The sequence below is a fragment of the Parasteatoda tepidariorum genome, chromosome 4, assembly GCF_043381705.1.
Source record: "Parasteatoda tepidariorum isolate YZ-2023 chromosome 4, CAS_Ptep_4.0, whole genome shotgun sequence".
Classification (NCBI taxonomy): Eukaryota; Metazoa; Arthropoda; class Arachnida; order Araneae; family Theridiidae; genus Parasteatoda; species Parasteatoda tepidariorum.
Genome location: NC_092207.1, coordinates 10,148,203 through 10,173,206, shown reverse-complemented (window position 1 = coordinate 10,173,206; position 25,004 = coordinate 10,148,203). Strand labels below are relative to the sequence as shown.

General features: G+C 29.6%; 1 protein-coding gene across 2 annotated transcripts; it reads left to right on the top strand.

The window, feature by feature from the left end:
* Positions 1-2,122: 2,122 nt before the first annotated feature.
* LOC122268407 (dynein axonemal heavy chain 10) lies at positions 2,123-16,809 on the top strand. Of its 2 annotated transcripts, XM_043054930.2 has the most exons (9): positions 2,125-2,369; positions 5,019-5,178; positions 5,259-5,389; positions 7,767-7,853; positions 9,548-9,658; positions 13,754-13,888; positions 14,319-14,507; positions 15,460-15,620; positions 16,580-16,809. In XM_043054930.2, the coding sequence occupies exons 1-9, from the start codon at positions 2,217-2,219 to the stop codon at positions 16,761-16,763; spliced, it is 1,311 nt and encodes a 436-aa protein (XP_042910864.2). In that variant the 5' UTR covers positions 2,125-2,216; the 3' UTR covers positions 16,764-16,809. The 2 variants fall into 2 exon arrangements, with proteins under 2 accessions (XP_071035501.1, XP_042910864.2); XM_071179400.1 differs by lacking the exon at positions 14,319-14,507 and having other exon boundaries at positions 2,123-2,369.
* The last annotated feature ends 8,195 nt before the right edge of the window (positions 16,810-25,004 follow it).

Genomic DNA, 25,004 nt, shown 5'->3' with positions numbered 1-25,004 from the left:
TATAACGACCCTGTGAAGGAGTCCCAATTCACATCCATAAAAGATAACGTTATTTTACTCTTGCTATAACGACCGTAAAAAAGGTCAACTCCTAATATAACGACCCTCTCTGAATTTGAACACCGCTCTTTTCTAACTTCCTATTGGAAAGTGGGGTTGAATGGTTGACCTTGAACAAGCACACATATGTTAAGTCCTCTTAACATGTAACTTCAACAAATTAATGCACATCAAAAAATTAATGTCTTCGTCTAATGAAGCCTCGTTTATGTTCCTCGGTTTACTCTTCTTTATAATACTGTAAATTATGTACATGAAAAAAAAATTCGTTATATATACCGCAAATTATGTACATCAAGAAATTAATTCATTAGAAACTAGATTTTATTTTGTCATACTATGTTTTTGAATCTGTACTTTAAAATAAAATTCTTAATTGTTAACAGTTGTAATTCAATTGTTAAAATGTCATTATGTTTCATTAATGTATGCATCCTATCCTTTTTTGGTTTATAACATGTATACCACAAATAGTATATGCATGCATTATGACGTTTAAAGCCATTATGTGACCGATTTTCAATTGCTCATTTTGATATAGCGACCATTTGATATAACGACCAGATTGGGGCAGTCCCGATGGGGTCGTTATAACGCAAGTCAACTGTATATATATATATACCCGCTATAGTGAACATGGTTTATAGTGAACTCCCGGATATAGTGAACCAAAAAAGTGAGGAAGTTGGATATAATGAACTTTTTTCCGTCTTCGACTGATTTTTTTCTTTATTTTTTTGATATTTTCAGGGCATATAAACTATCCAAATCTGAAGTTTGTAACATATGGAAAATAGGCAATTAATAATTTCTGCTCATGAAAAAAATTTAGATGGCAGAATAAGTTGAGAAAAGCAGATCACAAGGATGATGAAGAAGCATTACTGAAGTGGTTCACCATTCGAAAAAGCAGCAATTTTTCTGTATCTGGACAAATGTGGATGAATTTGCTAAATGTTTCATGAGCTCGAATGGCTGGTTAGACAGGTTTAAAAAACGGAATAACAGAAATTCAGGAAAAATTATCTGAGAGTCGGGAAGTGTTTCCATAACTGATGTTGAGGATTGCTCATCAGCTAAAGATTACTAATTTTTTTTGTACGCAAGACGAAGGGTAATGAAAAATAACACATTTTTTGCTACTACATAATATTTTTCAGTCATTTATTTGAATAATGTGCAATGAAAGGGAGGAGTTTGGGAACCATTAGGTAAATTATCTGCGTAACGGATATAGTGAACACCCGGTTATAGTGAACCGAAATTTCGGTCCCTTGAAGGTTCACTATTGCGGGGTTTGACTGTATATAATTAGTCCGAACCTCATGAAATGGCAATTAAAAATTCGATCTTCATAGTTCGAATTGTTTCAAAAATAAAATTAAATTAATAAAGGAAATTGTTTGTTTACCTGTAAATTAAGAATCTCTCATTTAACTGTATTTTCTTAATACTATTTCACTTTTTTTTCTTAATTATGGGATATTTGAAATCAAGACTTTTATCATCGGTCAGAAATAGTGACGACGTATATTTCCTCTGCGGGAGAATGAGTAAGGGATGATTTGGTAACAGTTTTCACCAAGGAAATGTTAAAGCTTGCTTAAAATGGAGACAGTTTCACAGAAAGTACTTCAATTTTTTTTCTTAGAATTTCTTTAGACTCTAAAAAATTATCTATTTTTATATTGTAAATTTAATTACACAAATATTGAATGAAAAATGTTAATCTTAAAAGGGGCTGTATCCCCATTAATAAAATGTGGGGGGGGCTTGAGCCTCCTCTGCTCCCCCACACGCGTTACTGCGGTCCCTGTGAAGGAACATGGGGTACTGGTGGAGAATATTAAAATTTTACAACATACACTGCTCAGTGGTACAGAATTGAAATGTTTGAAAACAATTATCTCTAACAAAGAATTTTTTCACGAAAGTTTTCCCTGAACACTGCTAAGTGTTTCCTCGTTAGTAACACTGAATCACTCTGATGGGGAGCTTTTTATGGGAGTTAACTGCAAATTATGTTCACTAATAATGTTTTGCTTGTGTTTAATAATAATGTTCTGCTTGCGTTAACTAATAATGTTCTGGTTACACCTTGTTCTGTTTTACTAAAAAGAGAAATTGATTTTTGTCAGATATCTGAAACTGAAAACATGTTCCTTGCCCAAGAAAGAAATCCCCCTCGCTTTGGAGATATCCCTGAAACTACATCAACTGTACTTTGGATACAAGATTTACTCTCAAAAATCACACATCCAATGGACAAAATAATGGACAGTAAAGATCTATCACATAACGAAATGGAGGTATGTGAATGTTATACTTAGAGTTTTTTAATAAAAAATAATAAAAACATGTTAAAAGTTTTCTACGTTTAGTCTTGACATAATTTTTAAATGTTTCTTTTTTATAAACCAAATACAATTATTGTAAAATCTAGTTCATAATATTTATTTTAAGGTTTTGAAGGGGAGTAAAATGCATAAAAAATAAATCAAATTTTTTGCATGAAATAAAACGAAAAGAAGGAAGCAAATTTTTGATAAAACAACCTTACACCAACCTTTTCTACTAGCTTAGATAAAAAAATTATATATTAAAATTTATTATCTTTGGCAAATCATAACACGGAATCATTCAGAAAAGAAACCTTAAGGCCTGGTTTCTTAGGACAGGACGCCGTCAGCTGGAAATCAGCGCTAACCTCTGATTGGTCCATTTGTGAGTTTGATAGTATACGTCATCGAACGCTCATCTTGAACTACAATTGCCGTTCAACTCAACTGCAGTTAGATTACAACGTGACGTTAACCACAGAAGCAATGGCGGACAACATCCAACAGCACATTGAAATCAGCCACGATTTTGATTTTGACATTAAACATAGCTTCTTCATTAAACATAGCACTCTTCATTTAGCTCAGCTATAATGTGTTTTTTCTTGGACAAAGTCATTATTTGTTCTCAAAAACACTGGTCGACAATAACAAAATCAATACAAATTCAAAATAAATATTTGTTTACGTTATTAACGCATGCGCAATGAGAGATAATGTCTGCGTTGGACCGACTGCTCACGCTGAGCTAACAAAAAAGTATTTTTTTGGCGTCAGCTCTACGTCAACTTTCCGCTGACGCTCAGATAAGGCGCTAGTTCTAAGAAACCAGGCCTTGAGCTGACAAACCAGTATTTTGTTGGCGTCAGCGGGACGTTGACGTCCCGCTGACGCCCAGATAAGGCGCTTGTCCTAAGAAACCAGACCTTAAGTGGTCAAAGCATTTATTTCCACATTGCAACAAATAACCTTAAGGAAATCTTGATTCAGGTCTCCGAACAAAGCCTTTTTCTCTAGATAAAAACATTACTGATGGTGGTATTTCTTTAGGTAACCAAGAAAATTATTATTCTAAGGAGCTAAATCAGATCTATATGGAGGATGCTCAAGAATTCCCCACTTGATTTAAAAGAGTGGTGAGCATTGGTATAAGCACTTGATTGCCTCTGGGTGAAATCCTCGATTAAATGTCCCTGAAAAAAGAGATGTGAAATAATGTAATATTGGGCAAAGAAAAACACCCTATTAAATTAAAATAAAAAAAAACATTGAAACAATATTTATTCATAAAAATTTAAATTCATATTTTCATTAATGTAAGCAGAAATGTTTGTTTCGTAAAAATGTATTATTTCCTGTAAAAAAAATTTTTAACATTTTTTAATTTAAAATTTTATAATATTTCTTTGACAACCACATTCTATTCTTCCTAAAATATATTACATACAATAAGTATTTACATGATAAATTCAATTTCCTAATAAAAATAATGCTAGTAATTTAGTTTTAGTATGATACTGATTATGATGATTAGTATGACAAGTGGCACGTAGGAAGCATACGAGAGGCATTCTAACGCAGAAGTACAGGGATTCGCCACCTGTAATCTCTAATACTAGAGTTTTAGTGTACTACTTAGTCATGGATTGAATATAGTTTGTCTACAGTTGGAACTTCCCCTGCCACAAAGTCTGAGGCCGTCTGCAGCTTTGGAAAGAAGAATAGCGCATTTCAGGGAGGGTAGCTACTTTTCACTTTAGGGCTAACACAATAGAAAGAAGAAAGAGATTCCATTTTTTTTCACCGATCCCACTTGAAATAGTCATACCTCGTTACCATAGTCACTACCACGGGTCTAGACGAATGGCTAGGGGAGTTCTTACTTTAGACAAACTATACCTGGGGCTGTTCCTTCCTCTTTACATGCTACTGATTTGAAACCTTGCTGATTCTGAAGGCTGAATGACACTATACACTGAGGGAACAAGTGGTAAGTAAGAAGCATACAAGAGGCATTCCAAATTCCAACGCAAATGTATAGGAATTTATCACTTGTATGCCTCTCTCTTCCTCGGTGTGTGGTCTGTCATGCTGTATCTGATCTGCCTCAGGTAGCAAGTCAGTTGACATAGAAGTGTAGTTTGTCTACGGTAATAACTCCCCCCACCACAAAATCGGAGACTGTCATCTGCGATGGAAAAAAAAGAATAGCGCATTTCAGGGAGAGTAGCTACTAGAGGGCTAACACAATAGACAGAAGAAAAAGATTCCCTTTCTTTTGACGACTCGAGCCAAAACCTGCCCCAAACAATGGCTCTACTTGAAATAGTTATACCTCGTTATCATAGTCACAGCCACGGGTCTAGACGAATGGCTAGGGGAGTTCCTACTGTAGACAAACTCTGTGTACAAACCTCAGTAATAACAACATTTATAAAAATAAAAATAAATAAAATTGAAAGTCTGCACAAAAAAACTGAGAACTTTAAAAAAAATATATATCTTAGTTTTTTATTAGGCACAAAAGTTGTTTATTTATTTTTTAAAAAATGACCAGTTAATAATTTCTAAACAATAATTTATTTAAAACGGACGTTTCGTTCTTAATGTCATTTGCAGATTCACGAAAGATTTAAGAAAACTGAGCTTCTTTTGAGATCCTATCAACAAAGAAAATATGAATCTTGGAAAATCAGTGCAGCTGAAAAACTGAATAAATTTCTTCATTCGAATGTACTGAGAAAACTACATTGTGAGCCAGATACCTTAAAAGGAAGAAGTGAGCACTATTTTTTTTTTAAATTTTATTGCAAGTAAATAATGCAATAATTTATTCATTTTATTTTATAATCCTTATAGAAAAGTACGAAGAGGTGTTGCTTTACCAAATAAATTTTCCTCTTTATTTTGAAGAACTGTCGGTTGAAGCGAAATTTTTGGAGAATTATGGATATGATATTCCCAATTTCATTAGAAACGTCATTTTACAGGTAGGGATTCTTATTGAATTTTACCGTTCATACAACTTGTTTAAATACATCAATTGTACAGTACGGGAAAAAGTATTATATATTTTAAATATTTTTATATCATAAGACGCAATCTTTTTGCAATAAGATGCAATCATATAATGCATCTGAACTATTTTAGTTAACTCATCTATTAACTGCTTAGTTATTATTTTTTGGAGAGAAAGTTTACTTTTGCATGGTTTAAGTTGTTATACGTTGTCTTTTTTTTTTCGTTTAGAAAATCGATAAGATTGTCTTACAAGCATTTTAGCACAATAAAAGCTTGAGAATAATTGACGCTTATCTCAAGAAAGATGACGTTAGATTAAGACAGAGGTCGCCAAAGTGGTCTATATAGACCCCCAGGGGTCTATTTAACAAAGGGTCGAATGGGGGGCGATCCGAATCGGAAAATCACACATACTTCATTGAGTATGCAAAATATGTGAATTTTTTTATAATTGATTTAAAATCAGTTTCCTTATAAAACATAAATTAATAAACGTATCGGGTGAAACAAGAATTTACGTAGCAGCGCGCAGTGGCACGAACTCAGCACAGTTTATAAGTCAGATGCATATGTGCGCTTGTCCAAATGTCACGTGTGACGAGCATTGACGTTACAAACGCAAACGTCATGGACAGTTCAAGCTATCTCTGCAAACGGTAAACAGTGTTGAATATTTGCAGTGTCATTCATAAAACTTTTATAGTTTTGAATAATTAGTTTTTGTTTCGATAAAAACCATTCGTTTAGTTTAGATATCAATTTTAATTATCAATGCATGTGAAAAAAGAAGGTAAGCATTAATAATATGGATTAGTACAACCAGCGACAAAAGTATAGCACACTTTGTATTTTTTTACGAAAATTAAAATTGACCAATTTTTAACCCAATATAGCAAACTTTGCAAAAAACACCACACACACCCATTCTCTTTGAGTCAGAAGCAATAAATCTGTAGTTACTTTACTTATTCATAATTACTTATTATTTAATAAATATTAAGGTATTTAAATTTCAACATTAATATAGTTTTCATAAAACTATTGTTGCACAATGTACTATTACTTTAATAAATGTTTAAAATCATAAAAAACACAGTATCTAAAAAAGTTTTATTTTAATTAACAGAAAATTTCTTTTATGGGGGTCGATGGAGATTTCGAAAAATTATGTATGGGTCGATGATCAAAAAAGTTTGGTGACCCCTGGATTAAGATGACGTTACAAATTCATAAAATTTCCTTATTTAAAATCTCATTAATACAGAATAGAAATCAGATTAACAGTTTCTAAGATGCCCGTGGCAGAATCGTGGCGACACGGAGACATTGTCGCAGAACGTTACCGAGTTCTTACAGAAAGATTTTTCCTTTGGGAAGTTAAAAAAAAATTCCCCATAAATTTTCCAAAGTTTTATTTTTTCTTCAGAATTATATTCAAAAGATGTCTTTCTCGTGCATTGGAATGGAAAAAAATGCTTGTGGTTTTCCCAATCTCATATGAGAATAATAAAAAATAAAGAATAATGAAGTAAAATTTGGTTTTCGTTTCTGCACAAATTTTCGTTCTAATTTTTTTATGCAGTTATTACTATTGATTTCCACATTAGTTTTTAAAACCCGATAATTTTAATACGATATAATTTATTACAACAACTGAATCTCGAAATGAAAACACGCATGTAGTAACCCTTTTTTGAAGAGTCCGATTACCGTCATATTCGAGTAATTTAAAATCTGTTTTTTTTTTTTAATGTGATGATGATTTTTAAAATGTAAAAGAGGAAGTAATTCGTGTGTTTTCTCCCTACAAATTGCGAGAACATCACCCATAATATTAGAATAAAAATTATTACATATTTAATTAAAAAAATATTTTATCCGATCCAAATTTTTTTTTGAAGGTGACACTTTTATTACTTTAATTTAGTAACATGTATATTTGTTATTTTTAAAAGTATCTTTCAGAAAGATATTAGTATTAGAGAGATATGTCGCAGAATGCCCCCTCCCCCAGAAAAAAATATAATATTCAAAGTAACAGCTCATCACAACATGTGCTCTGTTTATAACTTGCAATTAATTCATATTCTAGCAAACGATATCTAGCAAACTTCACAACATGGCATTAATTACCATTTCAAGCAGCAGCTGTTCAAAACATGCTCTTTAATTCAAAAAATTGAGTGTTTTCAAAAGTTCACTTAACATATTCTTTATTAAGCCTCTTTCGAATTTTCATATCGTTTTTTTGTTTCAATACATCATAACTAATTCCTTGACTTTACATCTATGTGAATTTTCATTTAATAATATGAGTTTTCTTTAATCATTCTCTCATGAATTCAGGAACGCACTTTTTACCAGTATCGAAGCAAATTGAAAAACATTTTAGAGGATTTAAAGCACAGTGTCGCTGAGCTGGAAGATGAAGAGGTATTTTAATACAATTTAAAATATTTTAACATTTGTTATTTTCATACATTTTATGATAATTAACTAACTTTCGAAGCCTTGTTTTTTTCCCTCTCAGATACTTAATTTATTAGAACATGGTGGCTACAAACACAAGAGAAAAATTCGATTAATTTTATTTAATTGTCCTGATTTTTGTAATCATTGACAAAAATTTTATTATAAAAATTTTCAGTTATAACTCGTTTTTTTTACATAAAATATATTACAAAATACTTATTCCTGCTATTAGAAGTGTATTAATTTTAATAATTATCACAAGACCCTTTTTTCAAGAAAACATCTTGGACTTTAATTCACTTCGAACTGAAATTCATTCATTTTCCTTGACTTTTTGGTGGTTTTAATTAAATTCCGTGACATTTCCAGATTGATGACTGACTTTCCATTTTTCCTTATTCTGTGGTCATCCCGTAAAAGTACTAAATAAGCATTGAGTTTTACACTAAAGATTCAGTGGAATTATTCATGATTTTGTAATGAATCAATTTTCATTAATCAATAATTATTTGTTTGCTGTTTGTGGGGATAGTAATTATCGACAATGTTCATGAAAAGGTACTTCAACATAGAATCGAGTTATCATGTCATGGATACTAGGGAATTGTAATTGTATTTTTGTAGTTGTAGACACACTACAGTACTCCAGCACCAGAATTATAGTTGTGATAGAATTTAATGAACGGCTACCACTAGTTGATTCATTGCTGTTTTGTGAGAAACCGAGAGAGCTGTATTAAGATCACAGTATTTATGAGTGCTGGTCGTGAGAGCTGTATTAAGTTCACGGTCGTGGTTGTTGTTGTTGTTACACATCCCCCTGGAGAAGGAAAGCCTAGACCAGGTCCAGAAGGCCCCGTCGCGTCAGTTCCCCATATATCTGCAGAAAGTCCCGATCAACCAGCAGCTGCTTAAAAGAAACTCCAAGGCAAAAAAGAAGGTGATCAGGACTAGCAGGTTGTGAGCAGGAACAAGGTTGGAAAGTTTTCTCTCCTTTTTGAAACCTTAAACACTTAAGATGGCCACTACGAAATCTGGCCATGGCCGATACGGTCGAGGTCGCTCCTGTGTTGTCATTAGCAGTCAAGTGTTTACAGGCCGATGCTGTGTGTGATCGAGACAGAGTTTCTGTTCAAGTAAGCGTTTTCACATCACGTCCGGGTCACCAATGTGGGGAGAGTTGTTATCGTCTATGTCCACCTTCATCTATGAAAAGATACCCCATCATAGAATTGAGTTAACATGTCATAGATACTAGTGAATTGTAATTGTATTTTTGTAGTTGTAGACACACTACACTGTTTACTATATAAAGCATCGTTGCAAATTTTTCAATGATTTAATGAAGAACAAATCCATCATTATGATTATGGATGGAGCAGCAATTTGATACGGTTTTGTAACAACATGAAACAAAAATATTTATAATTTTGGAGTTAATTTGGGTAAATATTTTGCCAAGAAATTAAGATAGTTTTTTAATGTAGTAAGAATGAACAATGATAGAAAATGAACAAATAATCCTTAACTTCTCACTTCTGCAACAAAAAAAAAAGAAATCTGGGGCATTTCCCAGTCTAATCTAGTGCAACATTTTGGTGATTAGAAAACACCCTGTAAATATTTTATAAACTTTTTTCCTTCTCTTATTGCAGCTTTCTGTGATGGCTGTTCCTACATCTGATCTCATTAATCTGCTCGAACCTGGAATAAACATCTGCTGGGAATCGACAGAAATTCTTGAGTTTTTGAAGAATATTGAAAGAGTATTAAGCTATTTATTTTTAAATCTGTTAAGAGGAACATTACTTAAAAAAAATTTCAAAATATTGTTTTCTTCTTTTACTTACATTATTTAAGAAAATACACATTTTTGAAATTTTTTTTAATATTTATTAACCATAACGTGACGTAACTAACGATATTAATTAATATATATTTCTTAATATATATTAGTTACAACTTGTATAAATGTGACTCTGATACAGAATACATTATTGTGACTCTGAAAAGTAGGCCATGAACAGTTTAACCTGAAACAAAATTTGTGGCAAAATATTTTTTGGTAAACTTTTTACCTTCATACTTTTTCAGACTTAAGTTTGTCAAAGTTCTTTATTTCCAATGAGCTGCACAATCGGTCTTGCCGATGAGCAGACCTAGTGCGTTCTCCAGAGGTGGTATCCACTCTTTCAGGACCACCACAATGGGTGAGATACCGTTGGTCATGTTAATTTGGACGTCTAGTTTCTGCCATAGAGTTGATATAGTAGGTAGAGGAACCAAGTCCGCTTTATTCCTTCCGAAAAGACACGCCACAGATAGCAAGCAAAGAGTTACAATCACGTGATGGAAAGAGTGCAATACTTGGCGCAGTATCACAAATGTTGGCGCACTAAGTTTTTAAACAGCTTTATTTCGATATTACCGATGCGCAAATAATCGGAGCATTTGAAAGAGAGAAAAAAAATATTTTCGTTAATCATATTTCTTTAATATTATTAAATGGGTTTTTAAAACATGAGGAGTTTTTTTTCTCTTAACAAATAATTTTTAATTAAAGTACTGCCTTTATTTAAAAAAATTCAGTAGTTCTCGTCTGTACCCTTAACACTATTCCTTAAAATTTATTCATTATATAAAAATAAAAAACGATATTCTGCATCACTTATATTTATTACTATATTCAGAAATTTTTTTTTTAAATGTTTTTATTGCAAAGACCTTTTTTAAAAAAAAAATTACTAATATATATTGTAATAACTATTGTTATTTTTTTAAAAAAAAATAATAACTTCGATACAAAAATCAGGATTTTTTTTAAATCTACCAGGGCTTAAAATGTGAATTTGAAAATGTTGCCCTTCTTTTTTAATGAAACACAAGTTCGTTTAAAAAATTAATTTAATCTTTACGTTTTAAAAGTTTTATCACTGTTAGATAAAACAAATTGTAAAATTAAACAGATTGTCTGAAAAAAGTTCGATGCTTAGAAATAACGTTAATGTTGCAACACTTTTATCATTTTTATTTATGCTCACCAAGAGACTGCTCGAGAGGTAATATCAAATTTCGGGAAAAATAGCTTCGGGGAAAATAAAACCCGTTTTTAGTAGAACAGATTAGTTAGAAAACATATTTTTGATTAAATTTAATTACGTTTAGAATTTTATTTATATATTGAATACATTAAATTATTTATACAATAAAGATTATTTACATTATTAATTTAGAATTTTGACTTCTTTTTTTCCTGACACTTAAAATAGATATTTTCAAAAATAAACTGCTGTTGCATTTTAACTTAATACTCAACAATTTGTCTAAATATGAAATAAAATATTTATTCTAATATAAAAGTTTTCAGCTCCGAATAGAGAAAAATATAAGATTAAAAGCATTAAACTAATCAAAGAAAATAATAAAAGAGTTTAATTAGAAATTTTACTTTGTATTTCATGTACAATCTAATTCCATAAATTACTAGGAAGTTTAAATTGTACACACAAAGAGACTAGTAGAAAAGCTTTCGAAATTTAAACAAAAAATACTTAAATAAAAGAGAAAGCAATTAGAATTTTTACTTTGTACTAAATGTAGATTGAAACTAATGACGAACTTATAATTAAAATATCTTACTTTTATTTGTGATAGAAATTGCAATTTATGCAACTTTTTATGAGGTAAATTTATGCAACTATTATAGGTCAATGTATATTTAATAATTTTTATACAGAAAACCAGTATCTTAAAAAGTAGCAGTTAAAAATATTTTACTTTACAAATAAAAGAACCATAATCATTTTATGGACATTAAGAAAATTACAATGCCCATCCATAAAAAATGTAATTTTCTTAAAAATAGTAAGTGCATTTAAAACTATATCTTTTAGCCAGCTGCAAATTAAATATATACAATCTAGATAAAGGTAAAAACAGTTGAAATTTTACAAGAAAGGTTCACGATGCTAAATCTTTGCACCACAGCCAGCTGTTAGCCTTGGCCGTCTGAGCAGTTTATTCCATACCAATGCATAACATGCGCTAATTTACTGCACTAATTTACTCCTATACAACTTATCCACTTCTATGTTATGTTTTCTAAATTTGTTGCACTAAATCAAACTAATTCTACGCTTTAATATACTAGTAAAATAAAGTATTTCCAATAAAGCAACTATTTTTAAATAAAAAGAAGATAAACAAGTACTTAATGATTATATTAAATATACCTTAATTTATTTTCTAAATAGTACATAATTTGTATTCATTTTATGTATAGTAACAGAATTATATAATTTTATTAAAAATTAACACTAAAACTACTATACACTATTTTATATTTAAATACTAAAAATATTTCATAGAATTTAATTATTCATCAAACATATAAGAATATACAAATAATTTGGTTTTTAAGCATTCCTATGTAATTTAAAAAACACAACTTCTTATGTACCATATTTTTTATTTAAATATATATATTTAAAGGAAACATTTCAGAACAAGATAAATATTGGGTTTTAGTAATCAAGAGGTAAAGATATACAAAATCTTCAGAATATACAGAAATGATATCGACATTTAAAGAGAACTAAAACAAAACCGAAAGTTTACTCAACTGTTCCTTGGCGCTAAAGTATCTCGCCAAGGAAGCCAACAAAGCTTTGCAGCTATTTCAGCTAAAAATAGAATATATATTGAAATATACTTAAACATTATAAGTTTAAAGTTTAAGAAACAATAAAAACTTATGTTAAATGCAAAAAAAGTGAGCAAAAACGAGCGTAATTGATTATTAAAGCAAATAAAATATGATTATCAGAGCATGACTGAGTATCGGAAAATTTTTAAAATCAATTTTAAAATAAAAAAAATTTAAAAAAATGTCGCCCTTTCTCGTAAAAAGTTATCGGACAGTCCCTAGAAAACTTCTCCGTGCAGCAAAATGCTCAGGACTTTTGTACCATTCTTATTTCTGAATTAAAAAGACAGACAGTTAATTGCATCAGACGATCGCAATGCTAAACGAATGGACGGGAATCGAAGCGGTCTCAGTGAACGGCAAGTTTGGGCTACAGTCACGTGACTTTATCTTGTCCACGGGTCGGGGGTTATTCTACTCTCTCTACCCAGTATTTCAACTCTATGGTTTCTGCCACACTAGATGGCAGCACCGAGACTCTATTTGGATGCTAAAGTGCACTAGGAATTTAATTTTGCCGGAAATGCCAAGAGCCAATAAGGCACTCCAGGGATCTTTTACATGCCGCATAATCATACGACATGGCCGCTGAGGATTTTCTGCATCTCGAAAATCCGGTGTCTGGGCCGGGGATCGAACCCGCAGACTTGGGCTCAGAAGGCCGACGACAAAGCAACTGCGCCACCCAGCCACAAGTTTGTCAAAGTATTTCATAAAAAGTAGCCTGTTTGAAAAGTTTTTTTTTAAATCTGGAACTGCTACATATTATAATGAGATTTTATAATATTATTCATGAGATCCATAAATTTCAAAAAAAAAATTCTTTTAGAGAATTCTTAAAAATTTTGTGAAAATGCTTCTTACTAATTACAGCTTTAAAAAAACATTTATACGAATATTAATTGTTTCGAGAATTAACAATGAATTGTTTTTTTTTAAATAATATTAACTACATTTCTGAATCTAATACACTACTACTTAAAAATAGCACTTGTACACAAATTAACAATAAAAATTTACAAATTTGTACAGCATATTTTGTACAGATTTTCATTAATCTGTTTTTTTTTTTTTTTTTTTTTTTTTTTTTTTTTTTTTTTTTTTNTTTTTTTTTTTTTTTTTGAAAAAGAAAATAAATTATTTATTACATTTGTAGGGGGTGGATGTATTTCGAGGAGTCGTGAGTCAAGTTAAAAAGATAATAACTGAAATTAACAGCCGTATTAAGTTGCTATCTACTTGTGACCTACTGCAGTTCGAGAGTGTATTAGACAAGATCCCTACATGTGAAGTAAGTTTTTCTCATTTTAAATATTTCAATCGAGAAAATTTTCGTATTTTTATAAAAAATTTCATTATTGTTCATTAATAATGAACTAATAATAAAAGGAATACAACTTTCAAACTCTCTAATGACTGACCACTTTGTACACAATTTGAATATGAGAGAATTTAAATAAAAACTAAACGAAATTTCAAAAATAAGCATGTCAGCAAAAACGGTACTTTCTCAGGAGACACACTGCCCTGCTAACATGCTGGAGAAAGATTGAAATAAATTTGTCTCAATTTTCTATAAAAATGTCTACTTTTAAGCAATAACATAGGTATTCAATAAAATTGATTTGTATCTTTTTAAACCGGCAGATATACGTCCTACAGTAGAAAATAAATTCAATATTTGAAACCATAAATATAAAAAATCTCATTCCCGATTTTAGAATTATTTCAACACTGCGCAAAAGAATATGGATATCAAAGTTGGAAAAATGGTTCAAATATATAGTTCCTTTGAGTCACTTTTAAAGACCTTAGAGATGATCACATGTAAATCTACAACAGGAAAGTCAGAATACCTCACAGAGTACTATAGTGTATGCGAAAAGAAAATACTCCTTGCTTTGGTACAGGTAAATATGCTATTTTAACTATCTTTAGGGCAATTCCATCATTAATGTATCTCATATTTATAAACTTCAAATATATAAATCGGAGTTTTAAAAAAAATCAAGCAGCTCAAATAATTTTTGACAATGTCGCCGTGTCGCTGCGATTCTGCCATGGGGTTCTATGATATGGGTAACGGTTATAAGGAGGAAATGATCTTTAGATGTTCCATCTGCAATATGCGAAAGAAATGCATTAAAATCCGAATTTGTCACAAAATTCCCACAGATACGCTTGCTGGAAAGTTAAAACAATTGTACAATCAATCAATTGCTCAGAAAAGCTAGCGCTTTTTAATTATAATAGTACCTCCTAAGCAAAACATGCAACAATCAGGTTTTGATCAATGTACTTACAGAAAAAAATCTAACTAAAGATTCCTATTACATTGCTTATAGGTATTTCACAATAAATCTGTTTAAATTTTTTCTTTTTATGAATCATGCTTTAAATAACATTTTTAAAATTAAGAAGAAAAAAAATCAAAGATTGAGCAAATAAAGCAATATGAACTTTTAAGAATGAAGAAAAAACAAAATTTATTTATATTAAACTGAGTCATATTAATTACTGTCATAATTATCATACATTGTTTTTAATAACATTGACAAATAAGAATATTAAGATTAAGATTGTTAAATGGTTAAACTAAATGAAAGCCTAAAATTAGTGCAAATTCTGAAGTCTGAACTGCACAAATAAATAATTTTGACTTAAATACTTAATAAAATATTTCCTCAGTACTTTTGTTGTTAAAAAAGAATTTTTTTTGTTTAGAAAAGTTAAAGGCAATAGACACACATCTAAGAACTGTGGATAAACTAATATTTTAATTAATTATTACAACTTCTAACCTGATTTGACTAAAAATAAGTAAAATTAGAACATCATAAGTATAATTTGAATCTCTTGCAGTTCATGCTGGATAATTTAGAATACTTGGAGGAAGAAATTCTGGAGCATTTTATTTTTCCATACATCACAGCTGCCTACCAATCAGAAGATGAATTGATTAGATCCTCTTTCATTGGAATAAAATTAGTATTTGTCATCTTCTTTCAAAGTCTAACAGAAAGGTAAGCATCTCTCTTGATCCAATTTTGAGCTATTAAATCTATAAAACAGTGATTTCCAACAGAAGTTTCTTATCAATAAAATAAAACTTCTCCAGTTAACTTCCATTATCGTGAGATGAATTTGTCCTGTACTATAAAAAAGGTGCCAAACCTTTGTAACCTGACCATCTGCTTATCTTGTATGCTAACCACTTAAAAAGCCAAATTTGTGAAGGAGTATAATGGGATACTATTTTAAACTCTTAGTTAAAATTAGGAAATTTTCTTCCTTATTATGTTACATATTAGAATTTCTCTGAATTTCTTAATTAGTACAAAAATTACCCTAAAACTCTTTGTGATTTGACTGGGCTATATGGAAAAACTATTAAAAATATGTTTGTTTATTCAACAAAGTAAATTTTAAAATGATGAAATGCATGTTTTATAATTTCACATAATTTTTTGAAAATTAACATTTAAAGATAGTATTTATATTAAATAAATGGCATAAATCACTAACAAAATAGTTTATTCTGGTATTTATAATAATTTATGTGAAGATATTTAGGATACTTGCTAAATACAAAGTCAAACTATTTTTAAAATATTAACATTTAATTAACATTACTAATATTAACACTCATCTTTATTTTGATTATTAGTAATTTTAGAATATTAGTAATGTAAGAACAACAGGAAATACAGTAATACTCGTAGTCTGAAGAAAATTTCACTGTAAACACGTGCGGCTGTCAGCGTGTTAACTGTCACAATGTCACACATTAATAGAATATATTCTACTACTCAGCTATATAAAATGAAAGAAAGCACACCATGATTAGTTCACAACTTTAAAAGATATTTCTGCCTTGAGTTCGCATTTTCCTTATGATATAGTATTAATGTGGAAAAACAAGACAGATAGTATGTTGTCCTTTCAAGATTAACCCATAATATATATTTTTTTCATTTCACAGTACAAGAAAGTTATTAAGATGGTTTGATGGCAGTTGTATTTCAACTTCTCCATTTTACTCTCAACGTTTTAAGCAAAATCTGGAATTTTCTTACTACTTGGATCTATCAATACACCCTGGAATCAAGAAAATATCACTCCGAATTTTACAGAAAGTTTTTTGTTTTGTGGACAACATCGAATAAATGTAACTATACGCATAGCTTCAAATAAACATAAATTAGAATTTTACACCTTCGAAAATATGCAGAGGGGAATAAAAGTCTGCATGTTTCATGTCCTAACCTATTTTCAAGTGCACCTATCAAGTAACCTATTTTCAAGTGCACGAAAATATGCAGAGGGGAATTAAAGTCTGCATGTTTCATGTCCTAACCTATTTTCAAGTGCACCTATCAAGTAACCTATTTTCAAGTGCACGAAAATGTGCAGAGGGGAATAAAAGTCTGCATGTTTCATGTCCTAACCTATTTTCAAGTGCACGAAAATATGCAGAGGGGAATAAAAGTCTGCATGTTTCATGCACTTGAAAATAGGTTAAGACTTGCCAGACGTGAATGAGAAGAAATATAAAACGTAAAAATGGAAAATAAAGGTGAGAAGCAAAATTAAAAAAACCACAGTTGGCGAGATTTAACTTTTTCTAGGGATTATTTATTCAATAAAACATAAATATTTTTATTCCCAATTAAATGTATTAAAAAATACATTACCATACATCTTCAAATGGAATTGCATTTCAGCCTGAGAAAAAAAAAAAACTCTAATAAAATGTCTCTGAAATAAAAAGTTTGTATTTAAAACATCATACATTTGAAAGGGTATTTCAGAAAATTAAAAATAGAATTGTGAATTCATGGTCCATTTTTTTCTTTTTTCTTTGAGCGTATTGTCTATGCATAAGTCTCAACTAAATATTCTCCAACTTTGAAGTTTTTGCGATAAAAAAAGTGAAGTTTGGTCAAATATTTCGCATTAAAATGACCATTTATAGTTCTCAAAAAGTAAACTACAATTTTTTAATAGAAATCTATGTGATTTATTATAATTATTTTATAACAGGGAAGTTAAACTCATTATTATTATTATTCAATTAACATTTCATAAAATACACTTGTTGCAATGCGAAGAACTACATATTTAATTTTAATCTTGATGAGTTTTGCAAATAACCACACTTGCCGTATTTTCCAAAAACTGTAATAATATAAAAGGGGTATAACATGGTTCAATAAAATGACAAGATTGTCAATTAACACTGACGTCGTTGTATTATCGAAACAATGTGAAACAGCTTTTTAAACAAAATACATGAATTATTTTGTACAAATAGTTTACAGTTTTACAGAAAATAGTCCAATTTACAGCACAATTTTAAAAAATAATTATTTTGAAACAATTTAAAGCCCAGTCAGAATGAATAAAAATACAATTAAAATAGGGTTGAGATCATTTTGGACAAAAATATTTGGATTTGAAGTGAGTATGAAGCCATAGTTATATTATTAACATTTTATCTATTTTTGGAATTGCCTTGTTATACCATTCCTTATATTTCGTCTTACTATGCCTTTAACAAAAAATAAAAAAATATAATTCAACTCAAAAAATTTAAATCTGAAAAGTATTTTTAATTGTAAAGTTAATCGGTATGTTGAAAATTTAAACTAGTACAAATATGTTTTTATTTTTGAAGTTATAAAAAAAATAGAGCACAGACAATTTTAAGTTTTATTTTAAATAGAGTATGCAATACACATAAAAATTCGTTCCCCTGATAGTTAGAATTGTAAAACAAATAAAAAGAAATACTAAATAATTACAAATACTTTTAAAACTTCTTGCATACAAGACATATGAAAAGGCAATTATGACGAGGCAATTGTTAATAAAATACAAGGGATGAAGTTTTTTTTATTTCCAAAAAATTTGTCCAAAAAAGATAAGATGAGAATTTCAATAATCCTAAACAGCATTGAAATTCTCCTCTTATCATTTCATTTCGTTATATTTTTGTGTATTTTAAAGAGAAGTAAGTATATTCAACACTTCAAAACTACCTTAAATTATTTTGTAGTATTATTATTAGAAGTAATACATGAATTATTCACATTTCTGTATACCAAGTTTTATTTTAAAAAATTACTTCTGCAGTTTACACGAAATTATCTTCTAAAAATCATAGTAATGATTGCATTGTCGATGAAAATTTCATGTCAAGGTGGATTTTAGCTTAGCATTCAAAAACTTTGCAAAAAGAAGTTCTATAATTTTCTAGATTTAAGATGATTTTTACCTTCAGACTAGCTTTATTCAACAATTTTTTCACCACGATTGAAAACCCTAAGACAACCTCGATGTAAGGTTTTTATATAGAAGATTGTTTTTCAAGGTTTTGGATTAGGATAATGTGCGTAAAATAGAGCAGATTGTCGGAGTCACGTTTTAAGGTTAGACGGTTTACATGCTAGCCGCACAAAAAACATTTTTAGGTTTACATAAAATGGTTTTTGCTGAGTAAAAATAAACTTTATCTTGTTATTTGGAGTACATTACATTAATGTACTCCTGGTAGAATTATAATGTATAGATATTTTATATTAATATGAATACAAATTTAAAAAGAATTTTTGTTCCTTACTCGTCATACTTTCCCCTTAATTAAAAATTTATTTTAACAGTCTTTACTGTCTTTTTTGTTTTATTAACCATTAATTCATTTTAAACATTAATTTATGAAATTTGTTATAAAAATCTTTTCTATGTTGCTGAAGTTAAAAGAAAAAAAAAGATTCTATATTTTTCTATTTTAGATTTTTCTATTTTAACCAAGTATGAGCCCGATCAGATTTGCTCATTATTATTTTTTTATTACATAAAGAATGCTAAAAAAAAAAAAAATTAGGCAAAAAATTTATCGGTTTTAGGAAAATAAAAATATTATATTATTTTATTTTAATTAAACACTTTCATCAATATTGTGTTAATTTGAGTGGAGAGGATAAATAAATAGAAACATATACATTTGCTGGAAAATGGTTTAGTTTTACAGGACTCTTAAATAAAAATTAGTCATTAAGCAATTAAATAAAGAACGCCACCATATAAGATCTGAATTATAAATTCTTTCCATGCATTTCAACGACAAAGGAGGAAGGGGTAGGAGTAACCTCTTTTCACCTATTAAAAATAGTGGCGCCACCTACTGCAGTCTAAATAAACTTATTCAAATAAAAGTAAACTTACTAATTTTAAGGATTTTTGTATAATAACTTCATCTATTTTTTTTTTTAATCCATAGTTTCTTTTAATTTTTAAAAATCTTGAATACATTTCAAATATTTTGAAAATTATGACTATAACTTCAAAAGTTACCTTCGTTACTTTAAGCGAACAACAAAATTTGATTTGTATCAATATCAAAATTGATATTATTAAAATTTTATAGAACTTCGAAACATTATTTAAATGCATAAATGAAATTTTCTAGAGTAATATCTTCGAACATTATTATAATTATAAAATAGTTTTGCTTATTCACAAATGATAATTTCTTCAAATTAATTAACTTACTGATATTAATATCACTACTTTAAATTATGAATAAAATATTAAATTTATCACTATTTAAAAACTATGAAGCTTTATTCTTTTTAATAGAATGGAACAAAAAGTTTTAATATTAGTGCATACGAGAAATTCGTAACTTTGGTATTTGAACAGTTTTACCTTAAAAAAATGACCTTGTTTAATTGTCAAACAGAATACTCATTGTCAATAATTAATTTTTTTTAAATGTTTTATTACTTTAATCTGTAATATTAAAAGATACCAATCTTTGACCGCTTCGCTCATCAACTCTTTTTGCTTCGTATTCATTAATCTTTCACCTTAAAAGGTTGATATTTTCAACGAAAAACAAGGATATCGTTTTGTTCATTAAATATAATTATTAGGAAAAGAAAATTTGTGTAAAAGAAATATTTATTAAGTAACATTTTTTAAAAATTCTCTTGAATAAAGATTTTTTTCATAAAAATATTAGAATAGGTTTAGTTTGTAACAGGAGAGGTTACTTTGGGACTCTAGGGTAAATTGGCTTCCAGCGATAGCAAAAATAAAGGTAATTTCCTCATAATTTTTGAAAGTCAGTATAAGGTTGTGAAACGGCTATTATTTCTGTAATAATTTATACTTGTTTAACATCAAAAATTGTCATTTCATTGTGTTTCTCTGCGATGAAGTTTATATTTAGTGTACTTAGTTAACAAACAAATTCTTAGTACAAATGAACGTATTCTATACTCTGTTTTCAACATCTCTGTTTTTTTAGTTTATTCAGTTTAGTTAGTTATAGAAACCAATATATACTTTGTGGTAAATTCTATGTTGTTTTTTAGTATTTCGGATAATTGGAGAATGCTTGCAGATAGTAATGAGAGTGGAGGTTCGCAGATAATAATGAGGTTCGTTGCCTGCTGTAAGCAAAACCGGTAATAATAATTAAAAAAAATTCAAATAATTTGCTTGATACTGATCAAAAAGTTTTATTTAAATATAAGCAATATAATTATTAATAACACGAATAGACACTAATAGTACACATAACACTAATAGAACTCATAACACTAATAGTACACATAACACTAATAGAACTCATAACACTAATATAATTAACAATAATAAATTATAATCGAAATAATAACTACAGAAATAATAATATAGTACTGTAGTGTGAAGGAATATAGGCTAGCTCAAATTAATTGTAAATTATGACAAAAGTGAATAAAAGTACACTTAATAAAGAATTTTAATTAATAACCACAGATACAAACATAAATTACATTTGAACAAAAGTAAAAAGAATTAAAATTTAAGAAAACTCGGGGAAAGGGGAAAAGTCATGTTTAAGGTTTCATATCCGAACTTGAACTGAGTCTCGATGGTGGGGACATAGGTGGCACCACAGGGTATTGGTTTGTTACAGTACTACTTTTAAATATAAAATAAAATGATGCCTTTATTTCGGATTTTTTTTATTTTTCCCTTTAAAAATTTAAAAACAATTACGTATTGAAAATTTTTAGAGATATATTAAGATATTTAAATTTTGTGTCGATATCCGATATTAAAAAGGTTAATTACATGTTAAAATGATGCTTTATTCGATTTTAACGTGATAACATGGAATAAAAAAAGAAAGAAGAAAAAAAAATTATAAAGAGAAAAAAAAGGAAGAAAAGGGATAAAATGAAGAAATAAAAGCTTCATAATAATATTAAAATACATTATATAGATTACATTGTAATGGTCTCTTAGAAGTTGTGAAAAAGTAAAAAACCATTTTAACCTAGACCTGAAATTACACATTGACTTGACTTCACCGTGCATGAAAATTCATTGCGCAATAAAGAAAATTTGAAAAAAACATTTTTTTAAAACAAATTATTAAAAAAATGACCGGTTGTTTATACAATTTAAGTCCCCACGTTTTTCGATGACTCGCCAAGCACAAGCAGCGAGTATTTTCCGGTCTATTTTAACCCAAAAATAGTTAATGGTATATTGTATGTGCGTACTCAATTATATGCATTCTATTTTGAGAGTCAAAAGAGTTAATATTTAAATCAAAGCAGTGGAGTTCTGCAATTGAAATTTTTGACTCCGACACCGGACTTTCGCAGAAAGCTCGACTCCGACTTCTTCTCTGTTAACTTGCTTCCCGAATCTTCAGAAAATATGAATACTATTGCTAAATAAATATTAATTTCCATTTATATGAGCATGATTATAGTTATATATATTTTTTTAATTTAAAATTATATCTCATTGCAGTGGCCAGGATAGCCTGTTTTTTTTTTCCTTTCTTTTTAAAAAAAAAAAATCCGTCTTTGAACAGCCAACCCAATTTTATGGGTTAGCGACTTCTAATGTTCAATTCCGAAGCCTTGTAATTTTAACCCCAATCCAGAAGACAACGGAACTCCTAAATCGAGTATTGGGAAAAATTTGCCTGACTTTTTGATGTAACTAACCCTCATTTGCGTTGCATGGAGAGACTCTAACCCATGATCCGTCTACCACTGAGGATATTTCACGTCAGTACTGTGGTCGGTGCAAGCCGGATGCGGAATTCGTATCGACTGGGATTCGAACTCGGTTCGCCTCATTGGAAGGCGAACGCTTTTTTCCCTGCGCCATCGCGGCTCGAGGATAACTTGGTTGGCAGAGAGCTGGTCTCTCGTTCGTGAGAATGAGACTTCGAATACTGTCGGCCGAAGAATCCCCGAGTAGTAAATGGTGACTGGCGCGCGTTAAATCTGTCGGGTCACAAAGTCCTCCATACCCAATAACAAATTATACTTCTGGGGTACTGAATTAGAGATTCATCGTTCTGTAGTTCAGGTCAAAATTACGATCTATGAATCAATGAATGGGTCCGCCCTATAAACTGGTGTGACGTATGGGTGTGGCAGAAGTTTAATTCCTGGCCATACATAGCACCACTTGGAAACAAGAACAATTGCACACCTTGCCTTATATGGCCTACGACAATAACAATATTTCATTGCAGTTTAGGAAATCAATTTTGCTAGATATATTTATAAGAAATAGCAAAATTTGTCAAAATCGTTGTAAAAAAAGAGCTATATTTCAATATCTCACACGTTCACTCGCACAATTAGAAACATCTTAATTTGAAGAAGGTTCTTTAAGGAATGTTCTGGAACTGGGACACTTACACAAATTATGCATCGAATTCATTTGAATAACTTTTCAGTTAACTTTTTAACAACGCAACTGATTTATGCATTTTTGCAATAGTTCCAGCATACATAGGTTCATAAAGGTTTAAATGTGATAAATTAAGTTTGTGATAAGTAATTATTTAAATATTTGTCACAATATACATTTCAGTAAAAATTTTACTCATTATAAATATTTCTAAACAATTTTCAAAATAACAGCAAATTCGTTTCTTTTTTCTTTAGTATATGAGCAACAATTCCTCCATTTTGCCGCTATAATTCGCACTTAGAAAAAGGATAAATAATAGTTAAAATAAAAGGAATTTATTATATTTACGTTACAATATTGAGAAATAAATAAAAAAACAGACAAATTTATTGCATATATTAATATATTTGTCCCTATTTATGTAACACCAAAATTCGCTTCTTATTTTTTCTTTTTTTTAATCTTAGAATCCAACAACTCGATGTCGAGCAAATTTTTTCGACTTCGACTCATGTTTCCCCAATCATATTTTGCTTCGAGTAGAATTTCACTGATTTTTAAAAAGTTGACTTATTTAATATTCATCGTTTGCCAACTTAGAAAAAAAAGCCTTATTTATGACACCAAGATTAATGTTTTGCACACGAATTAAAATGATATATACAAATATAGTTTATTTGCATCGAAATCCGCACTCAGCCCATTCATACAGCATGGAACAGTTAAAATCAAAACTTATAAATATAAATTTCTCCGTGCAAAACATATTGACTCATAGAATAACCATCTGTTCATAGTTGCTATTTAGACTGTCTGATGTTAATGTTGTATTGAAATTCTACACGATTACTGCAGAATGTTCGGTGAAATTCGTTTGAAACTGTAAACCGATTTAAAATTTCAAAAGCCACCGACATAGTTGAAATGCTGCATTTACAATTTAATGTAAATGAATCGCAAAGATAAAATAAAATAAGAGGTGTTTTTTTATGAACTAACCTTTCAATAATAGGTGAAGTATGCAAAGTAAAAATCCTCCAAAAAACCTAGTTTACTTTTGAACTAATGATCGGATTTTCACGTACTAGGACACAATATTAATAGTACAAGGGACTAACCTTAAATATGCTAATAAATTGGTAACGATATTTTAAGTCATGAAATCAGACATAAAACGTACTTTCTCTGACTAAGCATATCTTCTTTTCGACGAATTATGACTACTGACCACTAAAATATATAGGGCCGCCGTCTGAGAAATATGGTCCTAATAATTTGACCAGGAGAGCGACAAGTTGTTGAAGCTATTATTTTTTTAACACTCTGTACACTGTGCAAACTTCGTCATGAAAGAAACAATTGGGTGTAGTTTTATTTGAACATTAGTACATTGTAGAGACGTATGCGCAGAAAAAAAACTACCCCAAAACAGTGTTGAACTGTTTTCAACAGTCTATTTACAGTGCAGACCTACGTTTAGCAACAAAGAAAAATTCTTTAAATGTGTGAAGTTTTTTATTAAACAGTACTTGCAGTACTGACTTATGCTTAAAAAAACAACTTAATATGCTTAAATATTTGGTTCAATGTATTGTTTTTTAGGCGCTATGGCGACTGGGTGCTTGGGACTTTTGCAGTGTGCACATTACAAAGTGAAAGTAAGATTTTTCTTTTGAAACAATGGCAAT